The following is a 23,281-nucleotide window of genomic DNA, read 5'->3' as shown; positions in this document are numbered from 1 at the left end:
TAAAACGAAATGCCACGCATCGGAGAACTTGTCTGTAGTCCCTGAGCTTTGCAGATATACTCAAGGCCGGCCTGGGCACTTAGCCAGGGCTGTCTCAAGAGAAAATAAACTGGGATGAAGATACGCCTCAGTAGGATACTGAGCCTAACATCTGAGAGAGGTCCTAGGTCAATCTTCAAAGCTATAAATAAATAAAAAGCATTAAAGGAGTGGAAACATTGCAGGAAATACTAAACATATATAAACCTCGGAGAGCATGACTTTCTATGTTATTTAATAATTTTTGAAACTATGTGGTGGATGCCACACCCAGTGTTTTACAAGTCTGAGTCCCATCAATCTCAGAGCATGTCCTCAAAGTATTTTGATTGTTCCTCCTATTTTTTTCTCCCAGTTTGAAACAGTATCAAGCTCTAGGAAAAGTGGGAAACAATGCAGAGAACATTTTTGGAAACATTTGGTAGTTACCAGAACAACACCCCATAGTCTCAAGTGTTTAGTGTTTCCCCCACACACATATTAGAACAACTCAACTATTAGCAGAAGAAAGTAAACACATTGTAATCCTGGGGGCCTCTCGGTTTTGCTAGTGGTACAAGGTGGCTTATGTAGACACTTCCTTGCCATGTCTCCTTAGTCAGAGTTTGTCTGGTGTTTTCCTCACAATTGGTCTGAGCTTCATCTCAGGCAGGACTATCGCAGCAGCGACGCCGAGATCCCATTGCATCCTGGTAGTTGGTCCATGGCTTCAGTTGGTCCTGTGACCAATCATCCCATCCTTACTGACCGTCACTTTCTTGGTTCTTTCCTCCTGGTGTAATTGACTCTCCCAGGCTAGGTGATCCATGAGGAATAGAGGTTCTTTGGCTTGCAGTTCTGGAGACTGGAATTTCAAAAGCATCGCACTGGCATCTTCTTGGCAGGCTTGCTAGTGTGCTGTATCACCAAAGGTTGGGGAAGGCCCAAGTGTTTTCAGGACATGCCAGGACCCCTCAGTCACAAACTCACAGTGGCTGCAGTCACCTGCACGAGAGCAGGCCTATTGACATCCTGTCATGGAGTGGAAAGGAGTTCACAAGCCCCCAGCCCTCCTGGAGGAGCTGTGGATGGTTTCTCTCAGGGTGTGGTCCCTGGTAGGTCAACTGTGTTCCAGTGGATGGGGCACACATCCAGGAGACGTGAGCAGCTCAAGTTGGAGTTGAGGGGTTATGGGGGGCGGGAAAGAGGGCAGGAAATTAGGGGGATGTGCTGGAAGGGGGATGGTCTTGGGAGTAGTTAAGTGGAGAAGTTGGGGTGAATATAATCAAATTTGTATGAAATGCTCAAAGAATTGATGTAGTAGTTTTCAAACACATGACGGGGCATTACATGGTAAGGCCTGGCATCCTCCCCATAGAGAATTGTAGATTCCACCATGGCCTCTATTACAGGCTCCATCACGGGGTCCATCATGTCCATGCCCCTTCGTCCTTTTACCTGACACTGGCTAAGCCCTTTCTTCAGCAAACTCCCATTCTATTCAGTTGAGAGTTTACATAAATATGAACTTGACCTTGATTTTATTTGATTTTCCCAGTCCTCGAGGCTAGACATGGAACCTTGTGGTACCTACATGGGTGTGTTCACTGGGTGAAAATTCAGCGAGGGTGTGTGTGTGTGTGTGTGTGTGTGTGTGTGTGTGTGTTACACAAGAAAAAAATAGCACTTGCTCAAAAAAAATCACATTATAGAAAAATAAATATTTGTTTAAATGACAAATGTATTGTGATGACAACTTAATGAAAAATGTGTAAATTAATTAGGTCTAGGTGAAGGGGATCTGCATTTTGATAGAGCAGAAAACCTGGATGGTTCTCGAAGCGATCACCATCAGCGCTCAGCCCTAGGTAATGAATAACTTAAGAGCCTTTATTTTTTTCTCGTGTTTTCCTGCTTTTAAATTTTCCCAAACACAGACCTGAAAAGGTGTGACGGGCTCCACTGGGCAATGGGAAAGAAGGTGAGAGAACAGGGTTGGGGATTTAGCTCAGTGGTAGAGCACTTGCTTAGCAAGCGCAAGGCCCTGGGTTCGGTCCCCAGCTCTGAAAAAAAAAAAAAGAAAAAGAAAAAGAAAAAGAAAAAGAAAAAGAAGGTGAGAGGTCACTGTGAGGGGCTAACCTCAGGCCAGATGGTAGTATGGACGGCGGGGGGGGGGGGGGAGTGATGCAAAAGCAGGCAGGACGCTGGGAGGCCAGGCAGACATGAGTGTTCCCACCTGCCCACCAGGAATGCTCTGTGCCCCCAGCAGGTCCTGGTGCAACACTGAGTCTCCGGCCAGCGCTGCAGCCCGATGCCCACGGTTGGCCTCATGAAGTGGCCAGTTGTTCTCCAGATGCTGCTACTCCTTGGCACGTTAGGCCTGCCAGTGTTGGCGAGATGGAAGGACAGATTTTTTTCTGAAATCCAAATTCCAGATTACAGTAGGTATTCTGAGAGGGGCTTCCACGTGGGGACTGGGCGGAAAATGAATAATCCTAACCCTTCTCTAGTCCCGTTGCAGGGAGGAAGCAGGGGTGGGCTGGGGCGCCCCAGAACATCCCTCGTTTTGAAAGCCAGGATGCTGGAAGGAAACCAAATGTTTAGGTCTCAACCTGGAGGGTCTCCCGATGCTGCACGTAAGATGTTATTTTTATGTCTGTTGGGGGAATTGTGGCAGCCACATTATATTTCTGTCTAGGAGAACGCTGATCTGGAGACACTTCCAGAAGCTTTCGAGGCTGCCTGGAAGGCATCTAGCTTAAGCTGCTGGGAGCTGGTATTCTCAGTTATGAGCTCCAGAAGCAGGCCACGAATTGACAAAGGGTTTCTAATGATTTCTTGCTATGTGCCCCCACCATTTAAAGGGAATTGGGTATTTTAGAACCTTGGCCACAGTGAGAAAAAACGAATACGTGAGCTTCATAGAAGTCCTGTAGTAATTTTTTTTTTTTAAAAGAAATTCTAGAGTGGAAGGAAGATGTGTAAATACTGAAGAAACGTTTCAAGGGAAAGATGAGATTCTGGGGAGATGGTTCAGTCAGAAATGGAGAAGTGGACGGGGGAGGCGGGCTCTTCCCTTTGTCCTTTTTATTTAATGTGCGTGGGTGTTTAGCCTCTGTGAATGTTTGTGCACCACATGTGTGCAGTGCCCTCAGAGGCCAGAAGAGGGCGTCAGATTCCCCACCGATGGAGTCAGGGACAGTTATGAGCTGACACGTTGGGAGCTGAGACTCTTAACTCAGATTTTCTGGAAAAGCCCCTGATTTTTTTTTTTTTGTATTAAAAAGTTAACATTTGTACAAAACATAGGTTTTAGCATGATGTGTTCACATGGTAGATGAGGTACTTTAATCACATTGCCCCCAACTCCAGCTTCTCTCCATCCTTCCTCCCATAGGGTCTCTTCCCCCCAAGGAAGACACTCCAACTCTCTAAAACAACTAGGTTCTGCATATGAGAGAAAACAGGCGCCACTGGTCTTTCTGAGTCAGACATCTGTTGCTTAACATGATGTCTGCTCCATTCATTTCACTCTTCCTAGGAATGAAATATATATATATATGTTGTATATTATTAATAATAAATTATATATTAACAATATATTATTATATATGTATATATAAAGTTTGTTTATTCATTGATGGGCAGCCTAGGCTAATTCTATATGTTGCCTTGTGAATATTGCTGCTATGAACGTGGGTATGAGGTACCTATTGTATGGTGTTCTGATTCCTGGGAAATATTCCCAAGGATAATATGGTGGGGTGTTGTAGTCGTTCTGTTGGTTTTGCAGAGTCTCCCTTATAATTCCCACAGTGCCTGAGCCCATCTCCCTTTCCACTAACCCACTTTAAAGACCCCTTCCCCTGCCTTACCGTTTTGGCTGGGGATGAATAGCATTTTTTCCCCACGCATTTATTAGGCATTCTTACTTCTGTTCAATAGATTATTCATCTTCGGGATATTTATTGGAATGCAGGGTGCTTTGAAATGCCTAGGGCAGTGGTTCTCAACCGGTGGGTCTCGACCCCTTTGAAGAGTCAAATTACCCTTTCACCGGGACCACACAGCAGACATCTTGCCTATCGGATATACATATTAAGGTTCATAGCAGTAGCAAAATTAGTTATGAAGGAGCGATAACAATTTTACAGTTGGGGGAGGGGGCACCACAACATGAGGAACTGTATTAAAGGGTCACGGCTCTAGAGGAAACTGTGGGGAAGACACCTGAGGCTGCAGGCTTAGGTAACAACTTTCTGAAGAGGACCCCACTAGTTCCGGACAAAAAGGAAAGAATCAGCAGAGAGCCTCAAATGATAAAGCTTCGGCATAGCCTGATAGAGAAAAGAGACAGCCTAATGGTTGGGAGGAAACCTCTGCAGGCGATGCCTCTGACAAGGGGTTAGTATCCAGAATGTGTAATCATAGAAAGACCCGAGAAGTCAATGGCCAGGAGGCAGGTGCTTTCCCTGCCCTGGGCCCCAGTTTCTCCCATCCTGTAAAAGAAAGTGAAAATGAGGGACTCTTTGCTCTGAGAATTAGATTCAAGTTTGTGAGTTTAAAGTCCACCCGGATAACATTACAGTGTCTTCTGGGAGTAAGAAGCACCAGGGAATGGGCCTTTCGTCCACCAGAAGAACCAAGCTAGGCTATAGGACAGGGAGAGGAAGCAGAAAGGTTGTTGAAGGGGTCCCCGAGCGCCGGTGCTGCTGGCAATCGTGAGACATGCCCTTGGTTAGGGGGATCATTGCTTATGTGTTCCTTATCAGTTTTAACAAGGCCCAAACTGCAGCCCTGCCAGGCAAGGCCGACCAGCACCCAATGCAAAAGCTCCTGCAGGGCGCACCTGGACTGTGATGACGAGTTTCGCTGCTGCCACGCCTTCTGTGGCAATGTCTGCATGAGCCCCGAAGAGGCGGGTAGGTTCTAAAGAGCGCTTCCCTTCTTCATCAAGGTTACAAAGACATTGAAAATCCACACTGTGGGAAGAGAGACAGCATGGCACTGTGCGTCCCAGTCCTACATCCAATCCAATCTGAGGACCCCTGTTTCTCCATCCTGGTTTCAGGAACCCCGACTGCACTTGCAGGCTTATCTGGTTTTGCCAAGTCCCAGAAAATCTGGCATCCGTGGTGTATGCTCAGTGGGTTATCAACCTGTAGGAGAAGCCTATGTGGGCATCTCTTAAGCCACAAAACCCATTCCTGACCCAGGAGTTAGGGGATCAACTATGGTCACCCTGAGAGAAGTCTGTTTCTCTACACAGCGTGACTATTATTGCCCTGTCCCTTCTTCTTCTAGAGGGCGCAAAGTCAAACCGTAAAATCAGCAACCTGGTGCCTGCGGTTGTACCGTAAATCATCGTCGTTTCAAGCCACATGGAAAGTGTTGGAAGACCAACCTGCTGTCGGACCGTCCTCTTGGATCAGATGTGGGTGCGGGTAGGGGTGAGGATGCCCGGACAATGTCTTCCCTGCTTACTTCCTTCCCCATAAGTTGTTCGCCGAGCCCCCCTTTGTCTATAGTTACGGGGGACCTTGGCTGCCCCAACTACTTTCTCTGACTCCACCGGTCCCCCTAGTCCCCAGCCCCTACCTCCTGGTCTAGATTTTCCCTACCTTCCCACCCTTTGGCAGTCTAGTCTCCTTCACACAGACTCCTAGACATATTTATCGCTGTTTATTGACGTTACATAATAAAGAGACAGTTGCTTATGTGGGGGTGGGGAAGTGTTTCTTTTGGCCAGTGAAGATGCTGTTATTCTGAATTCTCCATACCTGCGTGTACCCCTACTTGATTCTGGTAGGTCCCCGAAAGCTACTTCTGTTTTTAATTAGTCCATGGGAGTGAAATCTTGCGCAAATATGGCTACACCGATGATTCAGAACTGAAAGATGGCATTGCTTGCTCTAAAACAGCTCTCCTCTTAAACATGACCTGTTTGTCACCATGATTCAGTCAACTGTTTTGGGGGGTTTGTTAGGGTCTTTCGAATACGAGAAAGTGCTACAGAAAGAATAAACAATACCCAGAGGGTTGCCAAGAACGTACTACATGAAAATTGTGTTTGGATTCACCTCAAATGAGTGCAGGGGTCACTAGGAGTCACTTTTAGTATATAGACCAAGGAAGGGGAATGATTCAAACAGGTAGAAGTAAGAAAAGGGTGTAGGGAGAAGGGACCAAGGGGTCAGGGCCTTGACCCATGGAGAAGAGATGTTCTGTGGGCTGCAGCATTAGGGTGATCTCCTGGAAGAAGAATGGTTTCTTTTACCTCAGAGGCTGACACAGAATAGACATACGGCCCAGTGAAACTCATAAACATAGAGTGGGGTTGGGGAAGGGCATGGATGAGGAGCAAGACACATTGAATCACAGGCAGTGCCTCCCGCCCCTGACCCAACCTCAGATGCAGAAAGGCGGACGGATGAACTGAGTACAAGCCTGTGGGCTACATCTTCACTCACCAGCCCCTCACTCTTGGCTTCTCCTATTGTACTCATGAATCTGGACAGCTCAAGTATTTTGTTAAGAATAGAGAAGGAGGGGCTGGAGAGATTCCTTAGCAGTTGAGAGTGCTCGCTCGCTGTTCTTGTAGAGGACCCAGGTTCAGTTCCCAGCACCCGCATGGTGGCTCACAACCATCTTTAACTCCTGTTTCAAGGGATCCAACAGCCATTCTGGTCTCCCTATATCTACATCCTGGCAAAGTGCTTGTATACATAAAGTAACGACAAATAAATAGTTTTTTTTTAAATTAGTAGAAGGGCATAAACAGGCACAAACTGGGGGATGAGCCTACGAGACCACTTAGCAAGCTGGCAATGACTGGACGTGCTGACCCTATGCTAAACCCCTCACCATGCAGCATTTGCGTTTCCTGAAAGACGTCTGTCATCACAGGGCAGAGATAACATTAGAGAATTGGTTTAGGGATAAGAAAAGATTGAGTGAGGAATTGGGTTGGGGCGGGGCAGGGGTGGGGAGCACAGAGCACAAAGAATCCTGACGTAGGCACTGTGGGCCAGATCCTTGAAGTTGTCTTGGGCTTGCTTGAAGCGATTGCTTTAGGAGAAAGTCACGGGTTGTTTTCTGTTGAGAAATTAAAAAAAAAACCAAAAAAAAAAAAAACAAAAACAAAAACAAAAAAGTCAATGAGGGAAACGCTGGTGGACAGTCCACTCATCCCCCCTCCAGTGCACTGGGGAATGTTCCGAGCTGATGGCTCTGTCTTGCTTAACTCACTTCAGAGATTAGTATTCAAAGGTGTGGGTTGGGAGCCCCCAGGGTGTCTAATTTTAGCTTTGCTGGTTGGAGCGGTCTAAAGCCATGGTCAACTTTTGGGTCCTGGCCCTTTGCGAGTGGAATAACTTTTTCACGGGGGTCGATTAACTATCAGAAAGCATAGATGTTTACATTACCATCCACAACTAGCAAGCTTACATTTATGAAGTAGCAATGAAATGACTTTATGGTTGGGGTTCAGTATAGCATGAGGAACTGTATTAAAGGGTTGCAAGGGTTAGAAAGGTTGAGACATTAGACATAGAGTTTGACATTAGAGCAGGACTGATCGGCAGATAATTTAAACATAGTTCTCTAGTAACTAAAACATAATAAGTAAATAAATAAATAAACCAGCATATGGATGGACATTTGAAAAATGTCTCAACCAGTGCTAACAGATTAACATCAAACTGGCCCTGGTGTGATTAAACTAATAGTAAAATGAAATATATAAAACACTTATTAAAATCTAAGCACTGGTCTTTTTTATATATTTGTTATTTATGGACATGAAAGTTGGAGGAAATTCAAATGGCCACCAAAAAAAAAAAAAAAAAAAAGCACTTGAAATTTTTTGATACTAGACACTAAAGTTCTCATTTACATGGTGACAGGAGAACCAGTAAATTAGCTCGGCTGGCAAAGGTGTCAGCTGCATAAACCTGGCCACCTGCAGCCAATATCCTGAGCCCACAGAAAGGCGGGAGAGAAAAACCTCATAAAGTTGTCCTCAGACAGGCACATGCATGGATACCCACTCCTTCCAAGTCCCTGGCACACAAATAAACAAAAACAGATAACTGAATAGTGTTGGGCATGTTTACTTAGTTTGATTTAATGATCTCACAATACATACACACACATCAAAACATCGCATTACATACAGCATTCATATCTAAAAACTTTGTCAGTTATGAAAGCATTTTAACAAAACAGTGAAGATCAATATCATCAGAATGAAAAGAATATAGATTAGCTCAAAGAGAGCATTAATACCATAGCGGGGGGGGGGGGGAAGAGAACAGGAAACGATAAAGTATTTGAAAAAGTACCAAGTAGAATACTTAGAAGTTGAATGTATCACTGTGTAAAAATAGGCAACTTAGTTAATGGACCCAAGCAGTGGGAACCCGATGCCAGCAGAACATCTCTAAAGGTTTCTTCAAAATATCTATTCAGCTGGCTTAGGGCACTCTGTGGGAAATGTTTGAGAGTTAGAATACACACTGCCTATATGACAGCTAACATTGGGAGCTCAGCCACACACAACCCCACTAAAACAATAATTAAAAACTGAAACTATTGAAGAAATAGAGTCAAAAGAAGATTCCTGTCTGGGGTAGGGAAGGTAAAAGGTTTAAAAAAAAAATTATCGGTGCTGGGTTAGTGGGGAGGTGTCTCTGAGGCATAGTGCTCTCACGATATGCTTGTTCCTAGGTTTGATTACCAACACCAAAAAGAAATAAAACAATTGAAACACTGCTGGGTGTGGTGGCACACGCCTTTAATCCCAACACTTGGGAGGCAGGGGCCGGAGGGCCTCTGAGTTTGAGGCTAGCCTGGTCTATAGAGAGAGTTCCAGAACAGTCAGGGCTACACAGAGAAACCCTGTCTCAAACAACAACAACAACAACAACACCCAAACAAAACCCCCCAAAATTGAAAGATGCCAGACATATAAAGCTAATAAACTAATAAAAATCTTGGGAGATTCTTCTTGATTGCGGGAAATTTTTATAATGCTCACAACTGCCAAAAGACTAGTTCCAGAAGTTGGCAAGGAAACGTGAGGCCATTCAGAGGAGGCAAGAAAATGTCGAATAGGAAAGTATGAGAGATCTCTGTATGGGTAATAGAGATAAAAGAAGGGACTTTGCCTCATTCGTGTTAAAAGTTCAGATTTCATCCATAATCATATACTTTTATACTATTTATTGAGACAAGGTTTCTCTATGTTGGCCTGCCTGGCTTAGAACTTGCTATGTAGACTAGGCTTGCCTTGAACTTACAGAGGTCTGCCTGCCTGTGCTTTAGTTCCAATGGCTGGAACTAAAGGTGTGCACCACCACCCTGGGCTACGTCTAGACTCGTATGTGCACGGTAAACACGAAAAGACTTGATGACACGACAGATGCCACAGAAGTGGAGCAATCGAACCCCCCCCCCTCCCACTGTCAGGAGCGGCCAGCAAACTCAGGTAAATGCTTTGGGAAGTAGTTTGACATCCAGAAGCTGAAGATACAGAAGCCAGGCCAGACTCGGCTGTACTCCAGCAAACACACACATGCTTGCTTGCTCACAGCATTTTGTATGTTGAGAGATGTAAGCAACCCAGGACTGGGAGTTGGTTCCATGGTGAAGCCTCCGTACGGCAGGGGTGAGGAGTGGCGTTTGGATCCTCACCACTCATGCCAATGCTGGGTGGGGCGTGGTGTCCTGCTTGCGATCCCAGGTTTGGGAGGCAGGGAGGATGGGTCGGTAGAACATGATGGATGGCTAGACTGGATGAATTGGTGAGCTCTGGGTTCGACTGAGAGACCCTGTTCAACATGTAAGGTGGGGAGTGGTTGGAGACTAGTGTCAGCCTCAGGCCTCCACAAGCACGTGCCCTCTCACCCATGTTCACCCACACATTCAAAGGTGCATGCGCACTTGCATGCCAGCAAGCACGTGCATGTGCAAAGAGAACTGTAAGCATCCTAGAGGGCAGAATAGAGATATTGTGGTTATCTATACACTAGAACAGGAATAAAAATTAAATCACAGAGAGAGATAGAGACAGAGAGACAGACAGACAGAGACAGAAGGACAGAGAGAGACAGAGAGAAGAGCCCTTTAGAAATAACTCTGTTTTACACAGAACGGAAGAAGATGATAATAAAAAGATATGTTTGGCCAAACATGGTGGCCCACACCTCTAATCCCAATACTTGGGAGACAAAGGCAGGCAGCTCTCTGTGAGTTCAAGACCAGTGTTATCTACACCGCGGGTTCCAGGACGTTCAGAGCTCAGTAGTGAGAATCTATCAAAGCCCCGATATATGAGGAAATATATTATTGAAAATATGAAGAAAGGAACAAGGCTGTTAATGACAGACGAGCCTCTGAGAGGATGAGAAGATGAGATTTGGAAGGAGACCAAGGGCTTCGGGCATAGAACGTACTGTCCTTTGACCTAAGTGACACTTACTGAGTGGGCACTCATACATTTGCCAGGTAGAACATTAATCTTTAATGACTATCTCAGCATTAATTTTTTTACACATGTTCTCAGAAAAAGACTTTCTGCCTGTTCTCTCCCCCCCAGAAACAGAACTAGTCAACCCTAAAGCCATTAGATGGGGCAGATCGAGATAGGTATCTGTCCCGAGGAGATGGGCTCGAGGGGCCCAGTGTGGGCATTAGAGCTGGAACAGGTTGGAGAGCATCTGTGTAGGAGGGCTGTTGGCACCCAGAGCAGAAAGTTAGCTGCAGAGGATGCCCAGTGCAGGGGCAGGAGGCAGTACGGAGGGAAAGTTGCCCCGAGGAGTCTGAGAAAAGTTCCCACATGAGGTGGAGGGCAGGGGGAGCCAGATTGCACAGGATGAGCACCTGAGTCGTGTGAGGAGGGTGTCCAGACAGGAACGCAGCCTGGTGAAGGAGTGAGGCTCTGGATCGTTAAGTTCTTCACATCAGAGGAGGCCTGGCATAGAATGTGGTAGCTGAAAGGAGGGTGTCCATCAGGGTGTATGTGGGAGAGCAAGACCCAGTCAATACAGTGCAACCTCAGTGTGGTCCAAAGGATGCCCAGGCAGATGTGAAGCCTCAGAGCCCAAGAAGACTGAGAACATACAGCTGCCATGAGGAATCACAACGCTCAAGGCTTTCCCAGAGCTGGGTATCATGAGCTAAAGGGCACTGATTTCTAGGGATGACCTGATGTGGCCATGAAGCCCTAATCAGATGAACTGGCATCTTTGATCAGATGAACTAGACATCTATAGATCAGATGAACTGGGTGTCTATAGATCAGATGAACTGGACATCTATAGATCAGATGAACTGGGCGTCTATAGATCAGATGAACTGGGTGTCTATAGATCAGATGAACTGAGCATCTATAGATCAGATGAACTGGGCATCTATAGATCAGATGAACTGGACATCTATAGATCAGATGAACTGGGTGTCTATAGATCAGATGAACTGGACATCTATAGATCAGATGAACTGGGCATCTATAGATCAGATGAACTGGGTGTCTATAGATCAGATGAACTGGACATCTATAGATCAGATGAACTGGACATCTATAGATCAGATGAACTGGGTGTCTATAGATCAGATGAACTGGGCGTCTATAGATCAGATGAACTGGGTGTCTATAGATCAGATGAACTGGGTGTCTATAGATCAGATGAACTGGGCGTCTATAGATCAGATGAACTGGGTGTCTATAGATCAGATGAACTGGACATCTATAGATCAGATGAACTGGGCATCTATAAATCAGATGAACTGGGTGTCTATAGATCAGATGAACTGGGTGTCTATAGATCAGATGAACTGGGCGTCTATAGATCAGATGAACTGGGTGTCTATAGATCAGATGAACTGGGCATCTATAAATCAGATGAACTGGGTGTCTATAGATCAGATGAACTGAGCATCCATAGATCGGATGAACTGGCATCTGTAGGAGAATGTCCCAGGGTAGAACGCTCTCCATCAGGATAGAACTGGGTGTTTTCTCGTGCACAAGCGCACCCACATGTTGATGTGTGATACATAACATTGTTGAAGTTAAAGGGGAGTAATAAGAGCACATCACGCTGTTCGTCACAATTACTCATTCCACAAGAGGACTGCATGTTGCCCTTTGACTTCTGGAATTTGTGGAAGGAACATGTAGCCCTGGCTTCAGCCAGTGAAACATGGGCAGATGTAGCCCAAGTGCTGGAAGATTTGTTTGCCACTGGGCACGCATCCTTAAATGATGGCCAAAGCACTGGAACCGGGCTGACAAGTAATGTTTAGTGAGCAGGTGAATTTACAAGCACAGAATCTTCGAATAATTCAGAAAGATTCTTACAAAAAACCCCTTAAGGTTATTGAAATGAATCCTCATATGTCATTAATAACCATAAATGTCAATTAATAGGTAAATATTGCTATGGTGGACTTCTAAAAAGATTTATTTTTCATTCATGTGTGTGTGTGTATATGTGTGTCTACGTGAGTGTATGCCATATTGTGTGTCCTTGCAGACACACACCAAGGCCTCTGTGGCCCGTGTTGAGAACGCCTGATGGATTCAAGGGAATCATTGGCTCTTTGTCAAGATTCGAATGTAGTATTTGTTGAGTCTCATCTACTGGTTTTTAAATTTTTAACTAAAAAAAAGTATGTGCATAAGGTGTTTTACCTGCATGCGTGTCCATGCATACCACATGTGTGTTCTGTTCCCACAGCAGAGACCAGAAGCAGGTGTGTCAGCCACCATGTGGGTTCTGGGAACCAAACCTGGGTCCTCTGGAAGACTAGCCAGTGTTCTTAACCACTGAGCCATCTCTCCAGCCCTTTGCCCCCCATTCTTGATAACCTTTCTTCTGCTTGATCAGCTCTATTGGAGATGTTTTCCACTGTGTCTTAAAATCTATTTTATTGAAAGTTCAATTTCCAACATTTCTATTTCTTTTTTTTTTCAGGAATCCCACTTTCCACGGTGGGTGGATCTTCCACGTGGCTCATTCACGGTGCTGCCTTTCTTGTCCACGTTGCTGGCTTTGTCCTTGTACGACACTGGTCTCCCTCTCCAGGTCCTGGACTGAATTCATTTGCTCTGTTGTGTCCTTTCTGAGAACGTTGTTGTTGTTAATTAAGATTCCTTTATCTTGTGTGTGTGAGTGCTGGAATGTAAGCAATGCCCATGGTATGTGCCTGGTGCACTGGGAGGTTAGGAGAGGGCATTAGTTCCCACGGAAGTAGAATTACTGCTTTGAGTTGCCCTGTGGGTGCTGAAATGTGAGCCCAGGTCTCCTGCAAGAGCAGCAAGAGCTTTTAGCTTCTGACCTCTCTCTTCAGCCATGCACGGGACATTTTTAACTAATAAACTTTGTGTATGTGTTTGCATAGGCATTATATGAATATGTGAGGTATGTGCATGTATGTGCACGTGTGTGTGTGTGTGTGTGTGTGTGTGTGTGTGTGTGTGTATGGTTACATGCATCTATGTGTCTGCACAGAGGGGACGTTGTCATGTGCCCCCTATTGTTCTCTGTCTTACTTTCTTGAGACAACATCTCTCACCACATCTGCTTTCAGCGAGGCTGGCAGCCAGCAAGCTCCAGCAATCCTCCTGTCTCCACTCGGTTTCAACACTCAGGTAATAGGCATGTCACAGCAAACTGGACTACAAGCTTGTCACTTGGGTTCTGGGGACCCGAACTCAGGTCCTCCCACTTGGTTGGCAAGTGCTCTTACCCACTTAACCATCTCTGCAGCTCCAGACTCTCTCCTTTCTCCTGTTTCAATAACTTTTTTAAAACTTTATTCATTTGTTTTGTGTACACTGTCCCTGTCTTCAGACACACCAGAAGAGGGCATCGGATCCCATTACAGGTGGTTGTGAGCCATCATGTGGCTGCTGGGATTTGAACTCAGGATCTCTGGGAGAGCAGCCAGTGCTCTTAACCACTGAGCCATCTCTCCAGCCTGTTTCAATTATCTTTAATCCAGTAGCTAAGGAGTTTTGATCTTTTGGAGTGGCCATGCTGCCTTGGTGTTTTCCACATGTCTTGTGTTTTTGGGTTGTACTCTGGACACATGTTAGTTTTCGTTTCTCTTCCTGTGTTAGTTGGGAGTCTTCTTGTCAGGCACCACACGCTCTGGATTCCCTGATCCCCGTAGCACTCAGTGAGGAGAAACTAACAGCACTAACTAAGTCACAACAGCAGCAGCAGCATCTAACTGTTAAGAATGGAAACATTCTTCAAATCAATTGTCACCCACCAGTACAGCACCCATCATTAGAAGACAGTATCATTGACATGGAGCATGCTATGAAATTAATAAATTGACTAATAACTAAATTGTTTGTTTTACTTTTTATTGGTTCTTTGTGAGTTTCATATCATGTACCCCAATCCCCCTCATCTTCCCCTCCTCTTATACCCTCCCTCCCCCTTTGCAACCTCCCCACCAACAGAGAAAAAAACTCTTGTTGTGGAAGTTGTAGTGTAAACCCTTTTGTCCACCCTTCATTGCTTGCAAATGTTCACTATAATGAGTTCTTGGACTGGTACAAGGTCTCCAACTTCTGGATCCTCACTGGGATCCTCCCAGATACCCTCTTGTTCTGTGTCGTGGAGACCCTGTAGTTTTGGATCTGTGGGACTGGTTCTGCACTCACTCCAGCAGTTCATCAATGGGATAGATGTTGGGGTGGTCCGATTCAAAGCCCTGGCTCTGGGCCTGAGGGGTATCTGAGCTGGGTGGCTCACAAGCTAACTTCCTGCTCCCGTTCTCACACCCTGGAACACGTTCACCCATAATCCTCACATCCAGGCCTGGCTCTACTGTGTGAGGTACAGAGCCTGCTCTCTGAGTGCCGGGGTGGGTGGGCGCAGGGCCGGCTCTCCCACTCTGATGAGCGCAGGGCCAGCTCTCCCACTCTGATGAGTGCAGGGCCAGCTCTCCCACTCTGATGAGCGCAGGGCCAGCTCTCCCACTCTGATGAGCGCAGGGCCAGCTCTCCCACTCTGATGAGTGCAGGGCCAGCTCTCCCACTCTGATGAGTGCAGGGGCAGCTCTCCTGCCTGTAGATGGCGAGAGGCAAGAGGCAGAGGCGAGAGGGGAGACATCTTCCTCCCGAGTGCTGCAGCTGGTGAGGGACAGGGCCAATTTTACTGCTCTCATGAACCGAGGTCTGGTCTCCCACCTGCCACAGGTAGCAAGGGGTGAGAGGGAGAGAAAGGTATCTCTCCCTCACCCATGTCATCCCATGGGAGACAAGTGGCAGGGCCAGCTGTCCGACATTCATGCCCTCTGGCCAGCTTACCCGCAACTCCCACAACTCTACTGTGCTAGGTATGCGTAGCCACTCTCTCCTAAGTACTGCAGATGGTGAGGAGTGAGGTCAGTTCTCCTGCTTTTGTGTCCTCGGGCCAGTTCTCCTATGATACCCAGGTGAGGCGTAGGGACAGTTCTGAACAACCCTCAGATACCGACATGACCCTGGGCAGCAGACCAGAGCAGGGAGGTAGGTCTGGCCTTCGGTAGTAACAGTCCCTGCTGCTGCAGAGCCACAGACCCAGACGAGGCCCCAGGTGGCAGCACAGGCCAGGACCCCACCATGGTCCCAGGTGGCATCAACGACTACTCACATCAGGCTGTTCCTCACTACCCTCCAGTCTCCAGTTCTGCCTCTCTTCATTGTTCCCACATTCTTCTGTTTCTCTTTCCCGTCATTTCTCTACCAATAATTTCCTCCTCTTTGTGGTAGCCGGGGTCTCTGACCATCTGGGGTCATTTCAGGAGTGGTCTCGGGAGTACTGTAGCATTATGGTAGCAGGCAGGGGTCATCCCTGGCATGGTCTATCCCCTCAGGCATGTGCAGGGTTTGACTGATGGCCATCTCAGCCTAGCTCCCTGTCTGGACCCATGGCACTAGGCTGGTAGTCATCTTGGGCTGGCTCCTTGCCCAGGCCACCAAATGGTCCCATGCAGGGGTCATCTGTCTCAGGCTCACTCCTGCCTCAGGCTGAGAGCCCGGGTGACATTCTTCTAGTCTTGGACTTTCTCTTGCCAGTCCACGTGGCTCCAGGCAGAGTTATGCCATGGGAGCCTGTCCGGACAGGTGATCACCCAGGGAAGGTTAGGCTACTAATCATTCAGAACGCTGAGCGTGGACATAGTCTCTCTCCTCTCTGCCACCTACCGACACACGTGTGACACAGCAGGCACACCTGCATGGCCTCTAGGGGCAGGTTGGTTTTGGTTTTTAAAGATGTGGTCAAAGATCTGTATGACAAGAACTTCAAGTCTCTGAAGAAAGAAATTGAAGAAGATCTCAGAAGATGGAAAGATCCTTCATGCTCACGGATTGGTAGGATTAATATAGTAAAGATGGCCACCTTGCCAAAAGCAATGTACAGATTCAATGCAATCCCCATCTAAATTCCTATTCAATTCTTTATAGAGATAGAAAGAGCAATTTGCAAATTCATTTGGAATAACAAAAAACCCAGGATGGCGAAAACTATACTCAACAATAAAAGGACTTCTGGGGGAATCACCATCCCTGACTTCAAGCAGTGTTACAGAGCAATAGTGACAAAAACTGTATGGTATTGGTACAGAGACAGACAGATAGACCAGTGGAACAGAATTGAAGACCCAGAAATGAACCCACACACCTATGGTCACTTGATCTTTGACAAAGGAGCTAAAACCACCCAATGGAAGAAAGATAGCATTTTCAACAAATGGTGCTGGTTCAACTGGAGGTCAGCATGTAGAAGAATGCAAATTGATCCATTCTTATCACCCTGTACAAAGCTTAAGTCCAAGTAAATCAAGGACCCCCACATCAAACCAGATACACGAAAACTAATAGAAGAAAAAGTGGGCAAGAGTCTTGAACAAATGGGCACTGGGGAAAATTTCCTGAACAAAACACCAATGGCTTATGCTCTAAGATTAAGAATCGACAAATGGGACCTCATAAAACTGCAAAACTTCTGTAAAGGCAAAGGACACTGTCATTAGGACAAAACAGCAACCAACAGATTGGGAAAAGATCTTTACCAACCCTACATCTGATAGAGGGCTAATATCCAAAATATACAAAGAACTCAAGAAGTTAGACTCCAGAGAGCCAAAGAACCCTATTAAAAATGGGGTACAGAGCTAAACAAAACATTCTCAACTGAGGATAATTGAATGGCCAAAAAGCACCTAAAGAAATGTACAACATCCTTAGTCATCAGGGAAATGCAAATCAAAACAACCCTGAGATTTCACCTCACACCAGTGAGAATGGCTAAGATCAAAAACTCAGGTGACAGCAGATGCTGGCGAGGATGTGGAGAAAGAGGAACACTCCTCCATTGTTGGTGGGATTGCAAACTGGTACAACCATTCTGGAAATCAGTCTGGAGGTTCCTCAGAAAATGTCCTGAACAGAACACCAATGGCTTATGCTCTAAGATCAAGAATTGACAAATGGGACCTCACAAAATTGAGAAGCTTCTGTAAAGCAAAGGACACTGTGGTTAGGACAAAACGGCAACACAGATTAGGAAAAGATCTTTACCAATCCTACATCTGACAGAAGACTAATATCCAAAATATACAAAGAACTCAAGAAGTTAGACTTCAGAGAGCCAAATAACCCTATTAAAAAATGGGGTACAGAGCTAAACAAAACATTCTCAGCTGAGGAATTTCAAATGGCTGAGAAGCACTTAAAGAAATGTTCAATATTCTTAATGATCAGAGAAATGCAAATCAAAACAACCCTGAGATTCTACCTCACACCAGTCAGAATGGCTAAGATCAAAAACTCAGGTGTCAGCAAATGCTGGCGAGGATGTGGAGAAAGAGGAACACTCCTCCATTGCTGGTGGGATTGCAAGCTGGTACAAACACTCTGGAAATCAGTCTGGAGGTTCCTCAGAAAATTGGAAATAGTTCTACCTGAGGACCCAGCTATACCACTCCTGGGCATATACCCAAAAGATGCTTCAACATATAATAAGGACACATGCTCCACTGTGTTCATAGCAGCCTTATTTATAATAGCCAGAAGCTGGAAAGAACCCAGATATCCCTCAACAGAGGAGTGGATACAGAGAATGTGGTACATTTACACAACGGAATACTACTCAGCTATTAAAAACAATGATTTCGTGAAATTTTCAGGCAAATAGATGGAACTTGAAAATATCGTCCTGAGTGAGGTAACCCAGTCACAAAAGAACACTCCTGGTATGTACTCACCGATAAATGGACAGTAGCTAAAAAGAAGCTCAGAACACCCATGATACAACTCACAGACTATATGAAGCCCAAGAAGAAAGAATATCACACTGAAGTGTGGATGCTACAGTCCTTCTCAGTAAGGGGAAGAGAATAATCTCTGGGAAGTAGAGGGAGAGTGGGATCTGGGAGGGAGAGAGGAGGGGGAGGGGAAGGGGGCAGTTCAGATATGGGAGGAGATGGGGGAGAAGTACAGAGGGTTTGAAAGTAGGTATGCAGTGGGGGAGGGGGACCTGAGGGTAGCCATTAGAAAGTTCCAGATGTCAGGGATCCAAGAGATTCCCAGGACCCAACAGGGAGGACTTTAGCCAAAATAACTAACAAAGGGGAAACAGAACCTGTAGAGAGCATATCTGGTGGATAGGATAGGCACTGTTCCCAATTGAGGGATGGGGCTACACACCTACCTCAAAAATATTAATCCAGAATTCCTCCTGTCAAAAGGAAATGGAGGGACAAAGAGTGGAGCAGAGACTGAAGGAAAGGCCATCCAGAGACTTCTCTATCTAGGAATCCATCCCATCTGCAGACACCAAACCTAGACACTGTTGCTGATGCCAAGAAGCGCTTACTGACAGGAGCCTGGTATAGCTGTCTCCTGAGAGGCTCTGCCAGAGCCTGACCAATACAGATGTGGATACACACAGTCAAACATCAGGGTGCAGGGACCCCAGTGGAGAAGTTCGGGCAAGGACTGTAGGAGCTGAGGGATTTGCATCCCCATAGGAAGAGCAACAATATCAACCAACCAGACTCCCCAAAGCTCCCAGGGACTAAAGAGTACACAGGGGGTACCCATGGCTTCAGCTGAATATGTAGCAGAGGATGGCCTCATCTAGCATCACTGGGAGGGGAGCCCCTTGGTCCTGTGGAGGCCCGATGACCCAGGATGGGGGAACACTAGGCTGCTGAGGCAGGAGTGGGGATGGGGTGGAGGAGCACCCTCATAGAGGCAGGGGGTAGGGGATAGGGAGTTTGTGGAAGGGAAATTGGAAAGGGGGATAACATTTGACATGTAAATAAATAAAATAACCAATAAAAAAAACTGCTTCAGATTTCTTTCCCTAGGTATGGTATTGCAAGACTGCAAGTGCTCAGAGTTTTAATCAAAGGAATTCTGACAAGCTATTATTAATCTACCTCTGGTAAGTACTGACTACTATTGTCATAGTCATAAGCTCAAGATTTTAAATTTCCTTTGGTTGTTTTCTAAGTATAGACTTAAAGGTGTTTCTCACTGTGCCAAAAATATCTGTCCAATCTATACACAGCCAATCTTCCGGACAGAGGGAAGAGTGCTCATGGTTTTAACCCATAATCATTTTGGGCCCCCAAGCTTCTACTATGACACAAAGCTGTGAGTCTACTGCCTTTTCTACAGCGTGGATTTTAATACAGATCACAAACAGCGGTACTGCTAAGGTGTCTAAACTTAAGAAGTTCTTGAAAGCGTCAGAGAATCAACTTGAGTCCACCTCTCAGGGATAAAACGGACTCTGGATAAGTAAGTCCTTCTGTTCATCAGCAGCCTAAGTTTTCCTACCTGCTGCCTGTTCCTGGGGGCGGGGGATCTCTCCCCCTTTCCTTGATTTTAGAATTCCCTCCCCCAACTGCCAGTACCATGGGCCTAAAATTTTCAAATGTACACCTAAGAAAAAGTAATCCCCCTAAACTTAACTTTATCTCTGCCCCATACACCACTCGTAATCTGTTTCAGCATCCTTCCGGACTCGGGTGTTCCCCCAAAAATCTGCATCCTGGGCAGCTTCAGGGAAGCTACCCTAGCTGGCCCAGCCTCACAGACTGCTTCAAATAGGCCTGTACCGTCCTAGCCCCAGGTGACCCCACAGTCTGGACAGTTAGTGAAACATTCAGCTCTCCCGGGACTTGACCAGCATCCTAGCTTTCTGGCCCAAAGATGTCAAGACCCCCAGACAGCAGGAAGCAGTCTAAAGAGCATGGCAGCCTAGTTCCTGCCTTACCATTGCCTTTTCTATTTCCCCACCTTTTAGAAACAAAGGGAGGAATGTCATGAGTCGGGTTCTCTCCCAGCCTGGCCTCAGGGACTCTGCAACCCAGCGTCTATTGTCATCACTAGTTTCCAAACCTTGAAAAGGTCCCAGCCACACCACAGGGTTCTGTTCATTCTCTGTTTCCTGTTCTCCCTCCTTCCCTCTCTCCCTCCCTCCCTCCCCCCTGTCTCCCTCCCTTCCCTCCCCCCTTCTCCCCCTTTCCCTCCTCTCTTTCTGTCTATGTCTCCCTGTGTCTCTGGCTCTCTCTCTCATATCTGCACTCTCAGATGGCCTTTCGCTCCCTCTCCCTGCCAGTAAACCTTTTTGTTGGCGTTTTTAAAAAGCTATTTGGTTCTCACACCTGTACCACCTTCCAACACTTATTTCACCCAAATCCCTCCCAATCCCCCAACACTAGGTAGGAGAGAAGGTTAGAGGGGAAAGGGGGCATGGGACTCTTTAGACGACTTCCTGATAATTAGGGGCATGGAGTTACTGGGGACAAGTCCAGTCTTTGTCAACAGACTATCTCCAACTTCTCTTTGCTCATGAATCCTTTACAAACCACAGGAGCATCAGCAGCCTCCCTCCTCTTCCTCCCCCCTTCCTCCTGCAAAACACCCTGTCTGTCTCTAGGCTCTGGCATTTATTCCCTTTCCAGAGTCCCCAGAATTAAGCTGTCTGCAGCTGGCAAAATCATGCCCCTTCCAGACCTCATAGCTAATGGCCGTAGACAAACTGAAGTGGCCTCAGATCACACACCTAAGAGTAAAACAAAAACATATTCACCTAAGAGGGCTTCTAAAGAAACAAAACTCTCAGCACTCCCCCTTGCGTTAGATCTGTTGCCAGGTGCGACCTCTTAGCAGCTCACCTTGGTCTGGTCCCAACCCTCCAAAGTACCTTCCACCTCTTTTTTTTTTTTTTTGGTTCTTTTTTTCGGAGCTGGGGACCGAACCCAGGGCCTTGCGCTTCCTAGGTAAGCACTCTACCACTGAGCTAAATCCCCAGCCCCCCTTCCACCTCTTAATCCTAACACTGACTGTTTTAGTTAGGGATTCTTTGCTGTGAAGAGTCACCATGACTACGGCAGGTCTTATAAAGGAAAAAAAGTTTCACTGGGGCTGGCTTACAGTTCAGAGGTTTAGTTCATTATTATGGCGGGGGAAACACGGTGGTGTGCAGGCACACGCGGTGCTGGAGAGACAGTTGAGAGTTCTACATCTGGATCTGTAGGGGGCAGGAAGAGACAGTGACACTTCCTGGACCTAGCTTGAGCATCTAAATCCCCAAAGCGGGGAAAGGGTGGTGGTGGGGCAGAGAATCACTTCCTCCAACAAGTCCATACACGGTCCAACAAGGCCACACCTCCTAATAGTGCCACTTCCTCTGGGCCTATGGGGGCCATTTTTATTCAAATCACCACACTGACTTAGGGAAAGACAGTTCCTGAGCATAAATCTCTGATTCTCACAAATCCATGGTCCATGCTCCCACAAAGTGAAGAAATACAATAAATCAAAATGGAAATAAATCTCTCCCTGCCATGCCTCATGTATGTGTGTATCGCTGGGGATAGAAGCCAGTCCCTCAAAAATGCAAGGATCTACCACTGAGTATTAGTATTATATGTATATGGCATACGTGAAGCTGTGTGTGTGTGTGTGTGTGTGTGGTGTGGCAAGAGTGTACGAGTGGAGGTCAGATAACACTGACATCACTTCTCTCTCCCACATTTATCGGTGTTACAGGGATGGAACTCAGGCTGTCAGGTTTGCTCCACAAACACCTTTATCTTCTGGCCTTGTTGGGAACAAGCAAAATGACCTTGTTCTAAATGCTGACATTTTCTCTTCAGACTCAATTTAATCCTACAGGGAACCTAAGTTCAAGGTCCCAGGCTCTAGGGGAGCTGGGGATTTCCCTACAGCTGAACAGCTTCTGTTGTAAACAGCTGTCTCAAGGACAACTTGTAAGGAGACAGTTGTCTGAGTCCAGCCATCTCAAGGACAACTTCTTGCTGGCAGAGTCAAACAAGTTCATGTTCCCAGGACTAGGGAACAACACTATCCAGATTGGTGGAAATGTAGCAATAACTTGACACATATGTTTAAGATTTGTGAGCTTAAATATTCTGGGATATCCTGGCGTGTTGCAGTTCAGCTCCTGAGTCTGTTCTGCGGTCCTGATCAATCGGTAGCATCTTGATTACAATTTTTGTCATCTGTATTGACCTGGTGTGTGAGTTATGTTGGATTTAAGTGGACCCCATAGCACCCTGAGGAACTATCTTGCAAACACCCCATAAGTCTGTTTTTATGAAGGCCTAATGTTTTAGTTAGGGTTTTACTGCTGTGAACAGACACTAAGGCAACTCTTATAAAGGACAACATTTAATTGGGGCTGGTTTGTAGGTTCAGAGGTTCAGTCCATTATCATCAAGGCAGGATCATGGCAGCATCCAGGCAGGCATGGTGCAGGAGGAGCTGAGAGCTCTACATCTTCATCTGAAGGCTGCTAGGAGAAGACTGGCTTCCAGGCAGCTAGAATAAGGGTCTTAAAGCCCACGCCCACAGTGACACGCCCACTCCAACAGCCATACCTCCCTGGGCCGAGCATATACAAACCATCACACCTAGTTAGGAGTTTTCCACAAGTAATAATAGAATAAATACACTGCAGAGCTGGCTCAGTGGCTCCGAGCGTGTACTGCTTTTGTGGAGGACCCGTGTAGTTTCCAGCACCCACTTCAAACCACTTATAATCACTCTGACTCCGTTCACACGCTCCCGCAAACACACACACACACACACACACACACACACACACACGCACACACACAATCTTTTAAAAAGTTGATTGTGGGTCCCGCTCACGCTGCTGCTGTATGCTGACCGGCTGCTCTAAGTCCTGGTCCTGATCTTCCCACTGCTGAATCCATG

General features: G+C 46.3%; 1 protein-coding gene and 1 pseudogene across 5 annotated transcripts; one reads left to right on the top strand and one right to left on the bottom strand.

Moving 5' to 3' along the window:
- Positions 1-1,928: 1,928 nt before the first annotated feature.
- Wfdc16 (WAP four-disulfide core domain 16) lies at positions 1,929-5,968 on the top strand. Of its 5 annotated transcripts, none has more exons than XM_087654438.1 (5): positions 1,929-1,999; positions 2,285-2,459; positions 2,529-2,654; positions 4,791-4,940; positions 5,323-5,968. In XM_087654438.1, the coding sequence occupies exons 2-5, from the start codon at positions 2,330-2,332 to the stop codon at positions 5,376-5,378; spliced, it is 462 nt and encodes a 153-aa protein (XP_087510564.1). In that variant the 5' UTR covers positions 1,929-1,999; positions 2,285-2,329; the 3' UTR covers positions 5,379-5,968.
- A 10,190-nt stretch (positions 5,969-16,158) lies between these two features.
- Positions 16,159-16,275, bottom strand: LOC120102050 (small nucleolar RNA SNORA17; annotated as a pseudogene).
- Positions 16,276-23,281: the final 7,006 nt, after the last annotated feature.

This window comes from Rattus norvegicus, chromosome 3, assembly GCF_021556685.1.
Source record: "Rattus norvegicus strain SHRSP/BbbUtx chromosome 3, alternate assembly SHRSP_T2T, whole genome shotgun sequence".
Lineage (NCBI taxonomy): Eukaryota > Metazoa > Chordata > Mammalia > Rodentia > Muridae > Rattus > Rattus norvegicus.
The sequence above is the reverse complement of the archived record's forward strand: the minus strand, read 5'-3'. Positions and strand labels throughout refer to the sequence as shown.

What these genes read in the sequence shown, in the direction of transcription:
- Wfdc16 (XM_087654438.1), top strand. Translation starts at nt 2,330, where the DNA reads ATGCCCACGGTTGGCCTCATGAAGTGGCCAGTTGTTCTCCAGATGCTG. An exon ending in AGGGTCTCCCGATGCTGCAC is followed by an intron (nt 2,655 to 4,790) that starts GTAAGATGTTAT and finishes GTTCCTTATCAG; the next exon opens with TTTTAACAAGGCCCAAACTG. An exon ending in CATGAGCCCCGAAGAGGCGG is followed by an intron (nt 4,941 to 5,322) that starts GTAGGTTCTAAA and finishes TTCTTCTTCTAG; the next exon opens with AGGGCGCAAAGTCAAACCGT.